General features: G+C 34.0%; 1 protein-coding gene across 1 annotated transcript in view; it reads right to left on the minus strand.

Annotated features, from left to right (window-relative positions):
- The window catches only part of CEP290 (centrosomal protein 290), a 62454-nt gene that overhangs the window by 41179 nt on the left and 335 nt on the right, over positions 1–20940 (minus strand). Inside the window, exons 2-22 of the mRNA XM_086749996.1 lie at positions 17659–17715; positions 16942–17062; positions 16716–16793; positions 15857–15926; positions 15590–15636; positions 15060–15203; positions 14795–14848; positions 13674–13823; positions 13128–13310; positions 12671–12760; positions 12474–12596; positions 10497–10620; positions 9367–9539; positions 8735–8897; positions 7967–8067; positions 7787–7874; positions 7217–7329; positions 4084–4168; positions 2545–2687; positions 1823–1987; positions 687–836 (exon numbers count right to left, since the gene is read on the minus strand). Coding sequence (XP_086606122.1) covers positions 687–836; positions 1823–1987; positions 2545–2687; positions 4084–4168; positions 7217–7329; positions 7787–7874; positions 7967–8067; positions 8735–8897; positions 9367–9539; positions 10497–10620; positions 12474–12596; positions 12671–12760; positions 13128–13310; positions 13674–13823; positions 14795–14848; positions 15060–15203; positions 15590–15636; positions 15857–15926; positions 16716–16793; positions 16942–17043 — 2346 coding nt within the window. The 5' untranslated portion in view covers positions 17044–17062; positions 17659–17715. The remainder of the gene's footprint in view (positions 1–686; positions 837–1822; positions 1988–2544; positions 2688–4083; positions 4169–7216; positions 7330–7786; positions 7875–7966; positions 8068–8734; positions 8898–9366; positions 9540–10496; positions 10621–12473; positions 12597–12670; positions 12761–13127; positions 13311–13673; positions 13824–14794; positions 14849–15059; positions 15204–15589; positions 15637–15856; positions 15927–16715; positions 16794–16941; positions 17063–17658; positions 17716–20940) is intronic.

Consider the following 20940-nt stretch of genomic DNA (forward strand, 5'->3'; position numbering starts at 1 on the left):
TGTTTTCTTCTCATGTTGCCAAATACTCTTCTACTTTATAATCATATACAGTTGAAAAATATGCTCTAATCAACAAAAGTAAAGTGATTAAAGACAGAACAAAGTAATTTAATAATAATAAAAAGGTAAGTTCTTTTTACTCAAATTCTCATAGACCTAGTTCTTCCTTACTATATGCTTGTCTGTCCCATTCCCATGGGAATCAATGGCTTTGGTTTCAATGTATTGATGACTCTTTATACAAATGTTGATTTTTGACAAATCATGGAATGAAAATTCATATGGTAAATAAACAGAGACCTTTGCTGTATAGAGAAAAACTGTTCAGAGTAGGATTTGCACATGCAGACTCAGGTGTGGAATCCAGACAGCAGTAAGACAGAATTTCTCATAGGAAGAGTGCAACTGCAGAAGTAGGACTGTGCAAATATTTAGATAAAAATTCAGATTTAAAAAAAAAAAAAAAATCTGAATTGTTGTCAAAATGTAATTATTACCTTCCAGGTTTACAACACAACAAATTACTTTCAGCTTTTAAAAAATAAATAGCCCAGAGAATTAACTGGATGTCAGAACTTCCAAATAATTTTGTACAGTTCTCCCATGTCCATACACGGCATGGTACTACATTTTGGAGGTATTAGCTATATGTTAGAAATCTTGATATCAAGGAGTAAATGAGTTACCCGTATAAGATGTATTAAATATTCATTCAGAGAATTAATCATATTAACACTTGAAGGAACCATTCCTTCTGGAAGATTCACTGTTTGGAAGACAATATTGGCACCTTCTGACTGACGTAATAAGCAAATTTCATTTTTCAGTTGTGCAATCTAAAGAAAAGAAACAAAGAAGTAGATCTTGCTATTCAAGTGAAAAAAAAAATCACTGATGGAAAATATAGAGCTTTTCTGTGCTACATCAGTTTTTATAACAACCTAATTCACTTCAATTTACATTCTAAAGCATTCAAACACTCTTTAAACTAACCTTTTAAAAATGCTGTGATTTCACAAATCATTAAATGTTTAATATGTTAAGCCAAATTTATCAAATCGCTGCAGCATCATGGCAACTTCACATATCTAAGGATTCAGCACAGTTTTATTCAAAATTGTTAAAAACACAGTGCATTTCTATTCCTTTTAAAAATATGAAGTTTTGGATAGAACTATTGCAATGGTTATGTTATGTGTTTGTTCTAAACAAATATTTGCCTTTTCATTTAACTTCTTAAAAGCTCTCTGGTTTTCTGCTCTAACAGTATATAAAACACTATTCTAGAATATTAGTTACTGCCAAATCTTTCTGCATCACCAAAGCTGTTCTAAAAGGCAAATTTACATTTGTTTCCTTGTAAGATAATATTCCATTCCTCATTCCTGCCCTGGAAGAAACATTCCACAGAATGAACTGTACAACTTGAAAAAAAAAAAGATATAAGATTTCAGAGAACAATTCATCATTTTAGAACACTTAATCTCTGTAACTTATTTATAAATAAGAAATGCAAGACTACTGGCTTTTTGAAGACAGACATCTGTGAGCTTTTTGAGCACAGCTCTCTCCAAAAGATAGGCATGCTCTGTGTTTAACATGACAGGATATTCCAAGGATAAAGTAACATTAAGAAGAGGAAGATTTGAACTTAAAATGGACAAATTTGTAGATCTGATATATAAATGTATTTAAGATTTGTATAAATACACTGTTCACATAAGTTAAATTAAGTATCTTACAGATTGTATGGTTTTGTTCTAAATTATCAAAGCAATTACTTTTCAAGTACAAAATAAATTGTATAAAATAAATTGTATACCTTTTCATTTGCATTTGCCAGCTGATTAGAGAAATTTGTTGCCTCCTTCTGAGTTTGTTTCAGTTCCTGTCTTAATTCTTCGTTTCGTCCTGTAAGCTGGTCAACCTGAGCTTTCAAGTGCACACTAGCATCAAAGATTCCCTCTGAATTCTTTGACTCCATCGCCTAATGCAGTAAACATTTAATTAACAAGACATAGAAAAAGTGCAGAAAAGCTTTGTTTTTTCACAATAAACTGGAGCCCTCAAGTTTACATTACATGAAATTAGCAAAAAGCACAAAATTTTAACATTTTAAAATCTACTTATCAGTTTCCTAATGTTATATTTGCTATAGACTGTGATTTAAATAGTTAAATTTTCCTACAAAAACACTGATTTTTTTTTGGCATAAAGAATTTTTTTAAACATTTCCTGCAGGTCCCATAGAGATAAGATATGCAAACGAGCTTTATGACCAGGAATATAAACTTTCCAAAGACAGTTTTATACTATCCAGCTGAAGATTTTTATTTTTTTATTTTTATTAGCAATCTCTTGGTGCTGTATATCTTTAATTTCCATTTTTAAAAAGGTATCACACTATGTACTCCTACTTGTAACTACAGAAGTATATGTATAAGGAAGCTACTATTTAATTAGGCAATAACCCAATAAATGAGGATGAAAAAAAAATGCCACAAATCCTATAAAGCTAAATAATAATTTAGAAAGCAAGCTTACGTTAACTAAACGATCCAGACTAGGGATTATTAAGGCTGTTTCTCCTCCCTTCACACTAGCATCCTCCTGCATTTCCTTGATAGCTTGCAATATTTCTTTCATTCCTTGTTCAAGTTGTTTATTCTCTTCTGATAATTCTTTTACTGTAAGAAAGATTGTAAATGTGTCAAAAAGCACCAAAAAAAATGAGTTAAGGTTTCCTAGGATGTTTTATCATAATACCTCTTGATTCGATATACAGAAAGAATGTTCATACTATTTACATATACCAACATAACCAATTAGGAAGCTAAAAGTAGAGCTGCTAGGAACACCCAGAGAGTGTATTTTCCTGGAGAAATACCAACAAAACAATAATGAAATGCTTTGTGGGAATACATTTGACTTTACTGAACCTTCGAGTCTTCTGCACTTCCTGCCACTTTTTTCACTTCTTTAGTAGCCTGTCTGCCAGGCTTTCACAAATCCAGAAATGTGGCTACCTTGGAAATGTTTGGGTGTAACAGTGAAGTATATAGGAATCACCTGAATTCCTGCTGCAGACTGGGAAAAAAAGAACATTTAAATTATTTGCCTGTAATAAGAACTCTCAAGACATACAGTTTTCCTGCCATGATTAGTCTCCCAGTGGAATTCCAGAGTTTCCAGCACAGAGCAAGAAGAATGGAAACTTTAAAAAAAAACAACAAAGCTGTTAGAACATTCTCTGCATCTTAACAGTATAGCTAACTGTCCTGAAGACCCAGGAGTGAACTGCAAAATCTAGAGCAGTTTGAGCAGTTTCACCAAGTCTATTTTGAAAAGTCAAAAAGAATTTTTAAAATTCACATTCTCTGTGAAAAAAAAAAAAAGATTCTTGTCTAGTAAAAATAGTATTATTTTCATTACAGAGTTTGCAAGTAGTGCACTTCAGCTAACATAAATATATACGTAAGCAGCAAGTGGGTTTAATTCCCCATCACTTTCTTGGAGGCAGAAAAGCACTACAATTACACAAGTAAATTGTATAATTGTTATAACTGGGATCACTCCCAGACTTAAAGCCCTTATTAGGTCTGATTCAAAAAGGAAAAACATGAGAGATCCTAGTTTAATATATTTAGTATTATCATGTACTATCAAAAATTTAAGTTTAAAATTAGCAACACTATATATCTATTTATACACACACACACAAAAAGATATATGCTAATATAAACACAAAATGAAAAAAAAAGGCAGTTATTAATAAGAATTCAAACACATTCCAAATCAATAAACACCATTTACATTCATTGTTTTGTAATCATTGTGTTCCCACCTGGACCAATTCACAACCATAATTTCCACAGCTCAGAAGTATATCAGAGTGATTGTGTAATAACCTTCTACGTACACAGCAAATTCAATCACTGTGACAGATACCAAAGTAAACTTCATTTAAAACAGAAACTGTAAAGTCATCTGTGGTCACAGTCATAGGAACAGAACAACTAAGTAAGCAAACTATCTACAGTTACCTAATAATATTCCCTAGTTTCAAAGCATGTTGCAACTTACATTTAGATTGAAAATTGGCTATTACAGTCCTGTTCTTCTCCAAATCTCTCTCTCTCACACTTAACTCATTTGTAAGATACTCATTCTAAAGAAAAGAACAAAAGAGGACTCAAAAATTGTAATTTAGGAATTTTAGTATTAGAATTTTCATTAAGACTCTGTGGTTAAATGAGAATAAATGCTTGAAAATATTGCTAATTCATATATATTCAAAATTACATAGTGTATAAACCAAAATGAGGTCTTACATAGAAGGCAACAGTCAAAGAAATAGCCTAATCTTCACAGCAACAAAATTATCAGGAAAAAAATTTTAAATGATGAATAAATTTCATATAAATATTTATCCTGTTTTGGGTTTTTTTTAAAAAAACTTTGTACTACCTACACTGCCTGGCTTCTGCATCTTTCAAGATTTAATTCTGTATAACTATTTAGCATACTCTTGATCAACAAATCTCTGGATATCTGCTAATTCTAAAAAAAACCCCAACAGTAAGTTATTAGTACAGGATTCTCTTCATTTATATACAAAAAAAAAATATTTCCAAGACTTATCTTCCAAAATATAAAAAACCCACTTCTTTTCTGCTGAAAATGCAATTCGTAGTCATTATTCATTCCACAGTTTGGATACCATAGTATTTTAAGAGACATCGCAACAGTAAAACATACTCCTGTAGCATGGAAAAACTATTGTATAATTGAAAAAAACCTGATGTATATAGACTTATACTTTCCATTGATCAATTACATAGCTCAACAGGCTCAACAGAAATGCTATCGTTCCAAAACATTTCAGTTAAAGATACGAGAGACCTATTGTCTTGTTATGCTTGTCGTATACATTGTAACCATGATGTATCCTCATGACATTCTTAGATGCTTTCTCCCAAACAAAAATTACACAGATTCTAATTTTAGCAATCTACTGTTCTAGTCCCAGCCTTTTTTCAAATTTGGAGTATGCCTTCAGGAAAATTTCACAGTCCACACAGAATCTCCTCCCTGCAATGTAGCAGCAATAGAGATGGATTCACTGGAAAAATTACCCAAGATGTATCTCATATAACACTGTCTAGGGAAACATGTATTCTTGTGTCATGTAGCAGTCGGAACAACAGTCTGGTACAGACCAAAAGTCTGAGACTCTGAGGGACTGGCCTGATTCATGCCCTAAATGCATCTCTAGTGACCAAAGCAATGTCCTCCACTATACAGAAAACTAACACAGCACTTCAAGGTAGCAATTTAGGAAGCTATCAGTGAATAGATTTTTATATGATTTATCAAGTAAAAGAAACCACAGCAAGCATCCTGAAATCAACCCATTCTTTCATTGATTATAAAGTTTTCAAAAACTCTTTTGAGAGCCTAAAAGATTTTATCATTAGAGATCATTCAAACAAATAATGGAATTTTTAATTGGAAATCTTTTTTTTTCTGAAAACAGATATACATTATCTTGGTCAGTTGGCAGGGAAACGGATAAAAGGATAGAAGAACCATCTTAGGAACTTCTTGGATGTTTCCCAGAAGGAAAGGCCCTTCTCATTCCGAAAGTCTAACTTTACACCATCTGTTCTCTCTGGGAGTAGGAAGACATCCTCTAATCAAATAACATCCGTGTCTTTTATCAGAAATCTCATCTTCTATCTTTCATAGCAAAGGACTGATACAGTCCCTACTTCACTCAGCTAATACTTGTAAATTACCATTTGAATTTTTCTGTATTAATTTAAAATAATTTTAAAAAATAATCCTCAAACTATGTTGTTCAAACTCCAGTTGCAACAACTGATTTGTATGAGATGCAAGGCTGTATGCACTAATAAGAAAAGTGATGAGTACTTTGTTTACACAGACATGTGTAAGGTCTTAGAATAAAAACTGTTCTCTGTACATACCCATCTGTGCGCGTGGGTGTTTTGCAAACTTCATCCACTGACAGAATGAAAATATAGGCTTACATTTTTCAATTCTATGTCAACAAATAAACTGCAAATTAATAAGCTGGCACTTTTTTCTAAGGAGAAGAAAAAATGCCCAATTCTATTAGAACTATCTTATAGCTTTAATTAAGAAACATGAAAGTAAACTAACACATCATTATTATTTGAATTTACCTTCTAAATAACTGCAGTAGATATAAACATACATTTACTATAAAGGTGTCTCATCTGTCATCTAAGAAGGGCTAATTCTCTCCTGAACTGCTCTATGAGATTTTCAACAGGATCTGTCTGACCTGAGAGTCCATTTTCAAGTTCATTTTCCAAACTTTTTACTTGTAACAATTATGTTAGGCATTTCTTTTCTTCTCTGTCTTCTTGAAAGGTAACTAAATCAAAGAACTTTATTTGCTTATGCTTCAATGTCATTATTTGTATTTTTTTGCATTACTGGCTTTCCAAGAGCAGATGCACAAGGAATCAGGGAATTATTGCTGGCAGATAGAGCTGAACAATTATTTTCCTAACCTGTTTGGTCTGAATTAGAAGTTATGAACACTTGACTTGGTTATTGAATGGTTATTTGCCTCTGAGGTCTGACACACTCAATGATAAGCAGAAAACGAATATGTGTAGTCTGATTTTAAGACTTTTGACATCTGTCTATTGTCTGTATCTGTTATCCCTAATGTCTGTGTAAATTCCAGCTCTGGTGATATGAAAAGCTCTTTTATATTAAGAGTTTCAGAATTACAGTTGTCATTAACTAGTTGCCACTCTGTCAAATGTTTTGAACCTAAATGAACCGAAGAAGTATTTCTGTTTTTCACAAGTGATCTAAATTCTCAAGTATGTAAGAAGTTCTTCTAGGTAGATTCCCCATAGCCTTATTGTTTTCTGCTATATCTTTCTCTGACTTCAAAAGTCTAACCAGTACTTCTCTATCTGTAAGTATGTTTCTCCCTTCCACATTATACAATCTGCCAGCCTATATTCACAAAAAATATAAAATATTCATTAGTCTTCTAAAAAAAAATAGGAATTATTAATTTGGAGATTTTTAAAAAGTAGTTAGTAAAAGTACCAAGAGAAATATTTGAACAGATACTTACAAAATAACACAATTTTTATTTTGAAAGAGAAATACAATATGTGTTTATTAACTTGCTTTAGTAACCTACCTTTGCTCTTACTTCAGCAATATCATGTCTGTTCAAGAAATTCAACTTCCTCTTATTCACTTCCTTCTCTTCAGTAAAGCTATCAGTTATCTGCACATCACCAGCATCCAATTCTAATTGCAAGTAAATGTACAAGTAATAAATAATTATGAATATTTAATTCGTCTACAACTAAGGGAATACATTCCATTTAGTATATCTGAGTTGTAGTTTTCTACCTGCAAACTAAAGGAGCTGTAAACCTTTCCATTTGAGCCCATGATGCTTCCCTGGGTAGCAAAGAATTGAAATCTTAAGATTCTTGAAACATATGCATTATGTAGATTTACTGGAAATATGGGAACTGCAAGCCAATGACACCACTCTCAGTGATGCATTACTAGACATCACAAGTCAAAAAGCTATTGGGCTGTAAGACTATGGAAATATAAAACTACTCACCTCTTCCTACAGTTTCAATGAAATTTGAATATTTAGCCTTGCAATTTAAACAAATAAGTAAATATAACATAGCTATAAGTATAGATAGCATATTTTTGAAAGGACACTTTATAATTTAAAAAGTCCTACCTATTGTTGCAACTTTTCTTCCTTTCTCCTGAGCCAACTTACGAATTTGTTTTTTCAGTTCAATTCTTTCCTCTTCTAGTCTTTCAATCTGCATGTTATTATTCACAGATCAGTATTTCATTTTGTTCAAATACATTTTTATTATGTAGCTCTTACACAATAATAGGATTTATCACTTGCCTCTTGCAAAAGAATCTGGTTTTCAGCTCTATATTGCTGCTGTTTCAGTGCTTTGCTGTTTCTGAATTCATCTAAATCAATTGCTGTCTTTTGCTCTAGACCTAAAACACAGTATATGCTGTACAATTATTCATTAAGGAGGAATATTAATGTTAGCAATCATTAGAATGCAGTTAATTTAAATCAGAACATAACTAGTCAAGTAGAATTAAAAAAAAAAGTGACAGTTGAATACATATTTCTATATAAGTACATATCCTATGTTCCATGTAATAACACCAGAACAAAGCATAATTTTACTTCAGTTACTCAAAAACCAAAATGCAATAAAATGCCACCTTAAATAAACTATATTTATGTTTAGATTCTTCTATGTAAAAACAAGCTTGTCCAGAGTTTTCCCTGTGTTTTTCAGTCTAGCATTATAACTTCAGTATGTCATGGTTTCCACACACCATATTATGAAATTAATTAAGCAGTGTGCAGTCAAAAAGGAATCAAAATTAAAAAAAAAAAGCCTTACAAAACCTATTCTCCTACTTTCTTCAGCCAAAGCAACTTGTAAGCCAAGTTTAGTCATGTACCTTCAAGTTCAGTCATGTAAATTCATGCAGTTTGTCCTAACTAACTAAAACTACTTCCAAATATTAGCAGAATATACAAAATTATTTCCAAGTACTTACTTAGTACAGTAAAAGATTACCATGATATAATGTTATTTCAGTTCTTACACAACAAATAACTCAAAATGTAATGGATATAGCATACCTAAGCGCTCTCTGAGTTCTTCATTTTCATCAAGAAAATCATTTATTTTAAGTTCAAGTTTATTGACTTCCTTAATTAATGTTTCAATCTCATGATCTCGTATTTTTATTTGCTTTTTTAAATCTTTTATTTCAGCAACAGCTTCTTCCAAACCATATATTCCCTGTAAAAAACCCAAATGGAAAGTAAAAACAAAACAACCAACAGAAGATGTAAGAAAATAAACTATGAATCTGTCTTTCATCATTACACAGATAAGAAAAAAAGTTTTCAACCTGCATCATTCTTATGCACTATGCTTCGTGGAGGAGTATCTGGATATTTCAAACTGAGTCCTCTTACTACATGATCCCTCGAAGAATCATATCTTGAGTGTTCAATTACTGTTCAACGGACTTCAGAAGCCCATATGAATATGTTAAAACTGACAATTTGTAAAAATTGTTAAGTATGGCTAATAAATTGCATGCAGCCAGTGACGATTAAATGTTATTATGAAATAAAATAAAATAAAAACAGCATCAGAAGTCAGTCCTTTAAGTTCTAATTATAATACAGTTAATAAAAAATGGAAGGACAAAATTATCTCCTAAAAACATGAAATATCCTGTCCTCTCTGACAAATTGTTTACCAGTTCGTAGTCTCTCATTCGTTTCAGAGTCTCAACAAGCTCTTTGTCCTTTTCTCTAGCATCTGCTTCTGCTAATTCTGCTGATTTCTCAGCCTCCTTAGTTCTCTCTTCTAGCATTTTTAACTTTTCTTGCATATCCCCAATACGATTCTGCTGATCATGAGATGAGTGACCTGGAAAGAAAAACCTTGATCTGTTTACAGTTCAACTAGGAATCCCTGCTATCAGCCATTAAGCGAGACAGAAACACTTCAGGTGATGTTACAAATGAGATCTTAATTTTCTCTTCTTTTAAATTAAGTAATTACAAAAAACTACATATGAGAGCTTTTTTTTTTGCCTAATCATTCATTCAAACAATATTTATAAGAAGTGCATGTAAGGGACATCAGAATTTATTTTGAATTACATGCTGCTACTCATTTGCAATTCTTAATAGAGCTGAGACCTTGTATGTTATGCTCTAACCTTTACAGACCAGGAATAGTTTTAGCATGCACTGTATTACCCATAAAACCCACGGAAGTATTGCAAATAAATTTAAACTCTTAATGAATGTTTAATAAATGGAAATGAACAAAAAAATAGAGACTAATATTACTCAAATACTGCAAATATTTTTTCTGTATTTCTAGAGAATAAATAATGCACAGTAAATTCGTGGTTTCTTATTTTCAGTTCCGTAGATATCATAGAATCATAGAATGGTTTGGGTTGGAAGTGACATTTAAAGGTCATCTAGTCCAACCCCCCTGCAAGAAGCAAGGACATCTCCAACCAGATTAGGTTGCTCAGAGCCCTGTCCAACCTGGCCACGGATAGGGCATCCACCCTCTGTGGGCAACCTGTTCCCACAACCTATTCCAACAACCCTCATCATAAAAAAACTTTCCTTATATATAGTCTAAATCTACCCTCTTTCAGTTCAGAACCACTACCCCTTCTCCTTTTGCTACAGGCCCTGCTAAAAAGTTTGTTCTCTTCTTTTCTATAGGCTTTCTTTAGGTACCGAAAGGCCGCAGTAAAGTTTCCCTGGAGCTTCCTCTTCTCCAGGCTGAACAACCCCAATTCTCTCAGCCTTTCTTCTTAGGAAAAAAAAAAAAAAAATTACAATATAATGGTCATGTTACCTTTGTCTTTTTGGAGTTTATTTTTTAGTTCCTCAATAACAAATGCATTTTGTTCCATTTCTTTGGTATACTGTTCGACTTGCTCAGTAAGCAATCTTATCTGAGCATCTCGCTCTTGCACTCCCTACACACACCAAAAAAAGAAACTTCATTAAAGAATTCTTCTTTACTGACAGGTAAGCTACCAATATAGAACACCACACAGTAAATGAAGAAATTAAAGGTAACTAATACAAAACAATTTATAGAACATCAAATATACTGTACTTACAACATAGAGTTCAGATATTATCTAGAAGTTGGATATATAAAGGCAAAGCAGGAAAAATAAAAGAAACAGTAAAAATAAAGCATTCAAACACACAAAAAAAATAAAAGCAGTGTTTGTTTACCAATTTTAAATGGAACAGTTATTTAAGAGTTAGCCAATGTATGATGAAAAGTTTCAGACAATACACGTTTCTTACAGCTTCCTCATAAACAATTGCCAGCAGAAACCAACAAATACAAGTTCAAGATCGGGAGGACTAACAATCCATCATACATGGCACCTGTATTGCAGAATGTCATTCAGCAAGTTATCTAACTTTTAAAAATTTGTATTACACCTTGTTTTGTATGCATATACATCCATAAGCACACACAAACTGTGAAAGTGATTTCTGTTTACATTATAGTAATTCTGTGCTTATAAAAGGACTTTAGAAATATCACAGAGTGCTTAATGTTATTTTTTTCTGTGATGAACGAAGAAAGAGGAAAAAGAAAAATAAGAGACTTGGAAAAAAGTTACAGAAAATAATAATAATGTAAAATTCCCAAGATTTGCCAACCTTATTTTATAACAATGTTATGAAAAACAAAATTTCAGGCTTTCTTAGAGGATAAATATAACCATATTTCAAATCTAAAGGTAAAGAGCTTAGCAAAGGAGGTAAACATAACCCTTTAGAATGTAAACATGAACTGAATCATAACAAGCTTAGTCCATTTAAGTTAAAATATAGTGCAGCAAGTTAATTTTTAAGTGGCTGCTTTTAAAATACGCATAATTCCAAAAAACTGTTCAAATTGTCATGCTAATGATGGTCATCCAAAAAAAGCAACCTCTACAGTCATCTAGTCACCTAAAATCAGACTCTACAACTGCTTATCAAAGTTACTTTCAGCTGCTTTCCTCTTCTGATCATCAGAGGCTGATTTGTACTTAAGGTTTGTTTTTTTTCCTGAGAAGCTGTCCATTCCTAGTTTTGTAAGACTGAAGACTGCATAAATATATCTCACCTCTCACTGCTCAGTCTACAAGGGCCCAACATGTAACACAAATGTCATGACACATTTATTTAAAAAACTTGAAATAAGGCAGGAAATCATCATAGTATCATAAGTATGCTTTCCATAATGTATATTTCAGGGTTCCTAGTGGGTTGCATTATTTATTTATTCTTTTTATGTTTTTCAAGAAAATGGAAAAATTAAAAAAAAGAAAAAACTACGTAATTTTGCATGAATATGGGAGACACTTATATTCAGCTAACTCTATCATGGGCTGAACAACAGAAATAGTATGGCATCAGGTTGAGACAAAGGAACACAGAAAATTAAACACTAGGTAAGACTCTTCCTTGACTAACAAATTTAGAGAACAGAAACTAAGCTATAATTTAAAAACATTAAATTATAGATGCTTACATGTTAAAGCAATCACTATACTAATAGTTAGGAAAGGTAAATATGAAAGTAACAGGACCAGCTACCAAGAGCTCAGTTCATATATACAGCAAGAGAAGTTTCCTTTGTGCATTGTCCATTAAGCCAACTTGGTAGTGGTATGAATCAACTTGTCTTGTAATTCTCAAATAGAAGTAATACATATTCTGGCATTTGCAAACTATGAAAGACTAAATAATTATTTAGTTATTAGCATATTTAGTGAGCGGTAATTACTATGTGTGTAATTTCTCACATAGACTGTACCTGCTGAAGGGCCAGCATACTGTTTCTGTCAACATCAAGTTGGGCCATTTTCATTTTCTCTTTCAAGTTAAACAACATTTGCTGGCACTCTAGGAGTTCATCATCTTTTGAAGCTAGTATTTTCTGAAAAGAAGATAAAGTATCATCAGAACATTTGAAATAATTCCTAAATATAATAGAAATGTATTAAAAAGTACCTTCCATTCCTCTACTTTTGCATTTACAGCTGCCATGAGTGGATCGTCTTCCTCATTCTTTGCTTTCAGCTGGTCTGAAAGCTCCTGAACCTAGAAATGTCGTTTGGATGAACATCATATCACAAAAATGTTTTGCTTAACCAATGTATATGTACAAACACACTACATCAGGTGCATACAATTGAACAGATTAGCACTACAGCAGCAAGGGAAGGTCATGACTCTTACAACAGAGTATGACTAACATCTTCTACAAAAAAAAATTTCTGATATGCAATCAAGTTTTTAAAATTTGCACCAAATTTAAAGATCACGTTACTTTTAGAAAGTGTTATTTCAATAGAGCGTGTGTTTCTAACTGGATATGTTGAATGCTTTTAATTTAAGCTAAAATATGAAAATACAGTACAGCTAGAAATAAAAAAAATTACATTTGATAGTAAGAGTCAGTTCTTACTTGAAATTTGTACTGTTCTTTCTCTTTTCTTAACTGATCCATAACAATATCAGATTGTTGCACAATTAGTTTCATTTTATTATACTCATCAGTCATCTTCTCCATTTCTTGCACTGATTCCTCAAGATTTTTCCTCATTTCTTGGTTTTGAATCTCTAACTTCTCATTAGCTTCAGTCAAATTCTGCAAAATTAAAGATAAAGTTGCTTTTAAAAAGTGCACATCTTAATACCTGAATAAGCACTAAAATGGATAGCTGCCTTAAATGTAAGACTTGAAAGTTTTACATGAAATTAGCACAAAAGACAGTACTTCACCTCTAGATCATCAATTTCAACATATCCTAACAGCAAATAAAAGACACATCTCCCATTGCCAGTAACATCATTGCTTCTGCCAGCTTTACAGATGCAGATTATATGCATCACCAAACCCAACTGTATTACAAATTTCCTTACTCTTGGTCTGTAAATTGACATAGCATTGTGAAAAACACTGTTGTCAGTAACAGTCTAATAAATACTTAATAGCATGCATAGATTTTACCTGAATTTCATCCAGATACTGGACAAGTTCAAAGTTCTTTTTGGACAACTGTGATCTGTAATCAGAATCTTCTCTTCGTAACCGAATTGTTTCATTTTGAAAGTCTATTTGCCTCTGATAGTCAACTATATCCTGATGTAATTGTTCATTCTGCACAGAAAACAATCTAAACTTAAATCTGTTTTGAAGAGTTGATGACAAAGCTGTTACTTTTCTAGCAAGCTAACACAAAGAGCTAAGACAGTCAAACCCATCCAAATTCCTACAGTCTGTTTTTAAAAAACTGAGAAGCCTCACCTTTTTCATTATGCGTTTTTTCTTCAGATTAAAAAGGAGAGAACAAGACCAAGAGAACAAAGCATGAGTAATATTAGAAATTATCTTTGCTTTAGAAAGACTAAAAAGGAATCAACATAGAGCCAAAATAAAATAGTTTTCTATATATCTGTGCATGTATGTACATACACTCACACACATATGTAAAAGAGCATTTTGAGGAATGATTCTCAAGGTTTCCCCCCAGTGCATTAATTTAACTTTTGCTGTCCATTTTGTTCTCTCAGAGGCCAAGATTACAGGTATCAAATGCTATAAAACATGGATTTTTTTTTTTTCTAAAAACAGATAGAAAAAATGTTTCAAGAAAATGATTTAAAAAATTCTAGTAATACAGAATGTTAACTCTATATTTGCATCTATTGCTATATTACCTTTTGACTTTTTATAATTTTATTTTAACCGATCCGACAATCTTAGCAAAAGCAGCAAGAACAAATGGAGCTCTACCTAATATCTACCAAATCTATTTGTTAATAGTATTTAAGAAAAATACTCAAAATTCAAAACACAAAATTCCAACAAAAATAATGCATGGTAGGACTATGGAAATTCAAATGTAGACATCTCCTGACCTCAATTAACTAAGTTTCATTGGACCAGATGTACTCTGTATTTGTTAAATGTGATTAATATTCCAAATTCTCTTTGCACCAGTAACCAGGAAATGTTCTAAAATAGAATTAAACATCATGCCACACCAAAGCTTATAAATACAGAAAGCTAATAATAGATTTACAAATAAAGTTAAAAGTACAGTAAATCAGCAATAATTCTTTACTAACCTCTCTCCTTAATTTGATGTTTTCATTTTTGGTATCTTCATTTCGAAGAGCAAGCTAGCACAAGACAGAAAACCTTTATATTTATCATTAATACCATAAACTATGAAAACAAAGAACTTCAGAAACAAAACAGAAAACGAATGCACAGTAGTCCTATTTCATCAGTATTGCTTTTTTTAATTTCAGAGACTCGTTTCAGAACACCGACTTTTCAAAAGATGTGCCAGGACAGCTTGTAGAGATGTCAAGCTGAAGTCCTTCTTACCTGTTCATTCGCTTTCTTCTCTTTTTCCAATTCTAGTTCAAGATCTTGAAACTGTCTCTCCTTTTGTTCCAATTGTTTTTCCAGTCGGCGGATCTCATCATGGAAAAAACGAGTATCACGACCACCAGCAGATCTTTGTGCCATCTTAAGAGCATTAAAATAACATTATTAATACAGTACAGTTCTTCAAAATAGATATAACTGGAAAAAAAAAAAAAAAAGCAGATGCTACGACTAACATTCCTAATGTTCAGGAAAATCAACAGGAAGGGCTCACTAGGTTCTTTCAACAAAACCCAGACATCTCTAAAAATAAATGGGATTTATTCAAGTATAAAAAACCTCACTGTACATATAGCTCTTTGCAAACCTGAGGCTGGTGAATATTCAAAGCCAATAAAAAGTATTAGCTAAAAAGTAGGGCTATTACATCTCTTTACTAGAATAAATTACTAGTCTAAAAAAAACTTCACTAAAAAAAAAATCCCACCAAAAAGCACTCTGTAAACTAACAAAATTTTAAAACATACCTCTAATTCATTTTGAAGTTTCATCATCTTTGTTTTTAAATGATTTTCTGTTAAAATAGAACAGATACAGTGAACTACCCAACAAGGTAAAAAGGACATGAAGTATAAAAACCAACAACCTTAGTCTTTAAATATTTGGCTTCACTGAACAAATTGACTTCATAGTAGTTGGTATTTTATTCAGTTCCCTAAATTTAAAAAAAAAAAAAATCCCTAAAAAGTACATTTAACAAATTATTTAGGAACAGCATAAAAAGGCTTGTTTACCACATTTGGCTTGCTCTTCCCCAGCTTTTTCAACTTCTTCTAGTGCCAGCTCTACCTCTTGAGCTTTCATCTGGGAAAAAAAGTATAGTAAACAAAGAAGAAATACTAAGGTAAATTAAAAGATTGTGCCTCATATTTAAAACAATGAAAACATTTACATAAGAATCGATTTTCTCTGTTTAAACAAATGAAGCCATGCCCACTTTTCCCCATGCTGACAATTAAGAAGTTTAGATTGTTAAAATACCTTCTTTAATAATTTCTTCTACAAGGCTACATAAACGTTCAAAAGCTTACTGCTGAGAATTAAAAACAGTTAAAAAGCCTCTCTAAAACCAATGTGCTAACCTATGCACATGTTATTTATTGCTTTCAGTACATTTATGAGTAAATACAAGAAAGTATGAGAGATTTATAGGATCAGTTTTAGGATGGCAGTGTTTCTTCATCCATGGCGACATTCGTGTCTACTCTAAAACATCAATCCTCCACAAAAACTTTTATTAAAATTAAAAACATTACAAATAATTTACAATATCTAACCAATTTTTGAGATATTTGTTTGCATTTTCCATCTATAAAACTAAGGTTACTTAACTATATAACTATGTTAGTCCAATTCACTTTACTTCCTATTACTCCATGCCATAATCCCAACAGTTACAAACAGATACTCTGGTGCAAGCATACATTTAGCATACAAATGCTCTTAGAAGTAATTAGTGTGTTCAATGCAGGTAAATACAAAAAAAAAAAGAAAAGAAAAGAAAAGAAAAAGAGAGTAACGATTCTTTTAATTTCAACACAAAAATAAACAAATGCATCTGCGGAATTGTAGAAAGTGAGGATTAATACAAACCTTCATTAGCGACTGCGTAATTTTAAAAAGCTGTATCAGTTGTTCTGAAGTTTCAGTTTCTAAGTCTTTCCCATCAACCTAAGAAAAGAGATAACAGTGCTTTTTATGTTTTATACAAATATCAATGAAATCCACAAAACAAATAATTTATGTATGTGAAGGACCAGAGACAGTTTAGGGAAGAATGGATAAGAAAATCCTTGTGTTCTGTTTTCCCCTGGAGTACCTTGGATATGGTCTCCAGCAATGTGTCTGCTAGTTTCTCTTGACGAGGTAGAGCATCTGGATCAACTCTCATAAGCTTCTTCCAATCTAAAATGGGTGCCATATTGAATTTATAATTTTTCCTGGAATAAAAATTAAAATAACAATTATCAGACATTATCAGTGCCAATCAGTTTTGTGTCAACTGATTTAAAGGAGGCTGGCCACTGAACCACACAAGATGATTCTAATAACTGTATCAATTTTGTAACACTGATTAACATTGTGTTCACATTTTGGTCTACTACAAACAAGGACACTACAGTAAAACTATAGTAAAACTCAATGAACTTGTGATACTAACAGTGAAGATCAGGACACATGTGAAACCTCTATTTTAACTTTAATATCCTTCTTTTCCTCCCCACCTCTCAATGCAGTATTTTTATATTAATGAACAAACACAACAGGATGCCCTTTGAACCAGTCCTTGTAGGATAAATATCTCCTTACAGTCACAAAATCATGATTTCTAATATCTAAAACACAAGTAGCATCTATTTTAGTTTGATACTATGAACATCCATTTCTTGACATTAATTTCTAAGATACCAAATTCTCGTATTAAATATTCTTTCCTTTTGATTAGAATACTTGAATTGATAAAGAACAGTAAACAACCTGGAAACTGACAAAAAACTGATCAGAAAGCGGTGCAAAGTATCTTTCTGCTGCTTACCTACTGGTTGCTGTGGGCCACAGTCACTTCTCATACACCTCAAAGTCAATGCAGTGTCTGAAAAAGGCAGAAGGGATTGGAAGTTTTGGATTGTTCTATTCTCTGGAGCTGTCTCTAGATTTTATCATCAATATTTCAAAAATTAGATATTGCTAAGTTTAAAGCAGAACATTTTTAATCAACTTATTGCCATAAATTATAAATATATCATAAATGGCTGTCTTGGTTTTGTTAGCGAGGGGGGGCCTAAGGTGGTAGCTTCTGTAGGAAACTGCTAGAAGTCGCTTCCCTTTGTTCAGTGGACTCAGCCGGGCCTAGGGCGGACCCGCTGCTGGCCAAGGCCGAGCCAATTGGTAGCAGAATGTCCCGTGATAACGCCTCTGCGATAACGTATTTAAGAAGGGGAAAACAGAAAAAAAAGAGAGAAGAGAACATGTGAAGAAGCTGAGCGGGGGCAGAGGCGCAGAGGGGGAGGCGCAGGCCTCATGGGCCTTGCAGGCCTCACCCTCTGGCCTCTCGCCAGGCAGCCGACTGGGCCCGACTCGGTCCAGCCCGGCTACAAGAAGTGGAAAGGAGATGAGAAGTGAATAAGATGTAAAAAGGATCCTGAGAGACATCTACCAGCCTGTTGTGAGGAACGGCTGCAGACGCCAAGGTCAGTTCAGAAGAAGGGGGAGGAGTAATGCAGCTCCTGGCCAAGATTCCCCTGCAGCCTGTGGTGACGACCATGGTGGAGCAGGTTGTCCCCCTGTAGCCCATGGAGGTCCACGGAGGAGCTGAGATCCACTTGGAGCCCATGAAGGACCCCACACCAGGGGAGGTGGATGCCTGAAGGCAGCTGTGGCCCGTGGAGGGCCCGCTGGGACAGCTGTTCTAGAGGCACTGCACCCATGGAAGAGATGACCCACGCCGGAGCAGTTTCACAAAGGACTGTGGCCCGTGGGAGGGATCCCACGCTGGAGCAGGGGAGGAATGTGAGGAGTTCTTCCCCCGACCATGAAGCAGCGGCGTAAAACAACGTATGATGAACTGACCACAACCCCCATTCCCTCTTCCCCTCTGTGCCGCTCGGGGGGGGAAGGGTAGTAGAGATAATGTTAAGCTTGGGAAGAGGGAGGGGTGGATGGAGGTTATCTTGTTCTCTGTCTCATTATCCTGCTGTTTGTAATAATAAATGAATAGTTTTCCCCAAGTCGAGTCTGTTTTGCCCGTGACGGTAACTTTAACGATTTCTCCCTGTCCTTATCTCAAACCTCGAGCCGTTTTTCCTCATATTTTCTCTCCCTGTTCTCTCGGAAGGTGGGGGGAGTGAGAAAGAGACTGCGTAGTCTGGTCCTGATCAGGGCTGAACTACGACAATGGCTAAGAAAATTAAGAAAAAAACAAAACTAGCTAGAATATTAAATTATTATTCCAAAAACTAATGATACAGCAGGGATATACATTTGATAGGAAAAAAAAATAAAAATCAAGCTCACTCAATAACTGTAACAACACTCTATGCTAAGCATGATGTTTTGAGATCTGTTCCACCATGCACCTTGTTCACTATTCAGCAGTTTAAAGACTCAACAACTAAAACTTCCTTCCTTAATGAACAGCTGAGCTAGTATTACTTTCCCAAAAAATACGCCTAAGCAGTCTGGAAAAAAAGAGCTGTAAGACTTTGAAATCCAGCTGTACGCTTAAGGGAGGATAAAATTCAGCCTTTCCTCATCTTTTCTGAGCATATGAACTACTTGAGAGCTCCCCTATATTTACCATTTCTTCAGTGTTTGCTAAATGTTTTAGAAAACATGCATTCCATATAATCTATGACTTCATAAGGATGATATTATATACACATTTTTGCTTTTCTGCTTTGTTATAGACAGCAAAGGAAAATAGGAGAAAATCACATGCAGGCGCATACTGATCTTGGCACTCCTACTTCTTCAGTTAATTGAATACCACTTGATTTTATTAACATACTTGTTTAAAGGTTGGTTTTTTAAAAACATATTAAATTTTTCTTAAGCAATGACATGTAGGAATTATAGGTATGAAATGCCCAATAATCAAAACTATTCTGTAAGCAAATATGCAATCTTACTACTGTAAATCTTTTCCTGCCTTCCATCTTTCAAATCTCTTTTTCTCTTAACTTATAACATATTAAAAATGAATCAGTCCTAAAATGTTATCCAAAATGAGATATGTCTGTACATAAACAAAATAATCCAACTTGTTGGAAATCAGCTATAGTAAGGTGTGGGGAGCACAACCTAAGCATACAGTCTGTTCCACAGTATGTACATACTTGAGGACAATGAGAGAGAACTTAATTGATTTATGAATTCTCCATCGTAAAATATAGCTGATGCCTTGCCCTCAACTAGTAGCTGTGCTTTTAGCTGACAGATGATCTGTGTGGTGAGCCACTGAGATTACGGCTTTACAAAAAGGGTGAAATAGATGTGCATTGGACAGTAGTTATCACAAGTTTTCTTAACTTACTCAAGGAATCAAACGTATATAAAATGACCAGATGTTACAAAGTTCAGCAACGGCAGATAGAAAAGGAGGTCTGGTGGGCATGTTTAAGTACTGTCAGAACAACAGTAATGTTCTATGCTGCCTACAGGAAACCACGTAAAAAGCAGCTCAGCTGCCATGCAGGTATCTTATTATCACAGTGAATTTAAGGAGCAGGTGTTCTTTTTCCATAAAAGTGTGTCAATGTGTGGCATAGAGTCATGTATACTTGAGCAAGACTGAATGCCAAGAAGCAGCACAGTCACGCGGGAGATGTGCTCTGCTAACGCCGCATTAGTCTACCAGGACTAACACAGTTGAAGCTACTTCTGGTTTTCGGAGTACATTACCCAGACTAGCTCTCATCTACTAGCTCTACAGAGCGGTAGATCTTAAACTACAAAGTCGCAATCAACAGGAGGTCTCGTCCAGGGTTCCTGTTTTCTTCCAGTTTGTATATCCCAGCCCCAGGAATGACAAGTGACAGGTATGATATATGTGACAGAATGATAATAGTGACAGGTAGCGATCCCTCCCGGATGCTGCTGAGAAACCGTTTTGCCTCCATCCCACCCGACTCCGCAGAATTAACAAATTTGCCTTATTTGGCGTCCGCCTTCATCGCGGGCCTCAGCTGAGGCACTAACCGAGAGCAGACGCAGCGTGGCTGCAACCTTTCCCGGGCACCGCGCTGCGACGATACCTGCGACGATCCCGGACGCGTCTGCCTGGCTCCCGCGGCCCGACCCGCACAGCCCCGCCGGTTCC

The sequence above is a fragment of the Chlamydotis macqueenii genome, chromosome 1, assembly GCF_036417535.1.
Source record: "Chlamydotis macqueenii isolate bChlMac1 chromosome 1, bChlMac1.mat, whole genome shotgun sequence".
Classification (NCBI taxonomy): domain Eukaryota; kingdom Metazoa; phylum Chordata; class Aves; order Otidiformes; family Otididae; genus Chlamydotis; species Chlamydotis macqueenii.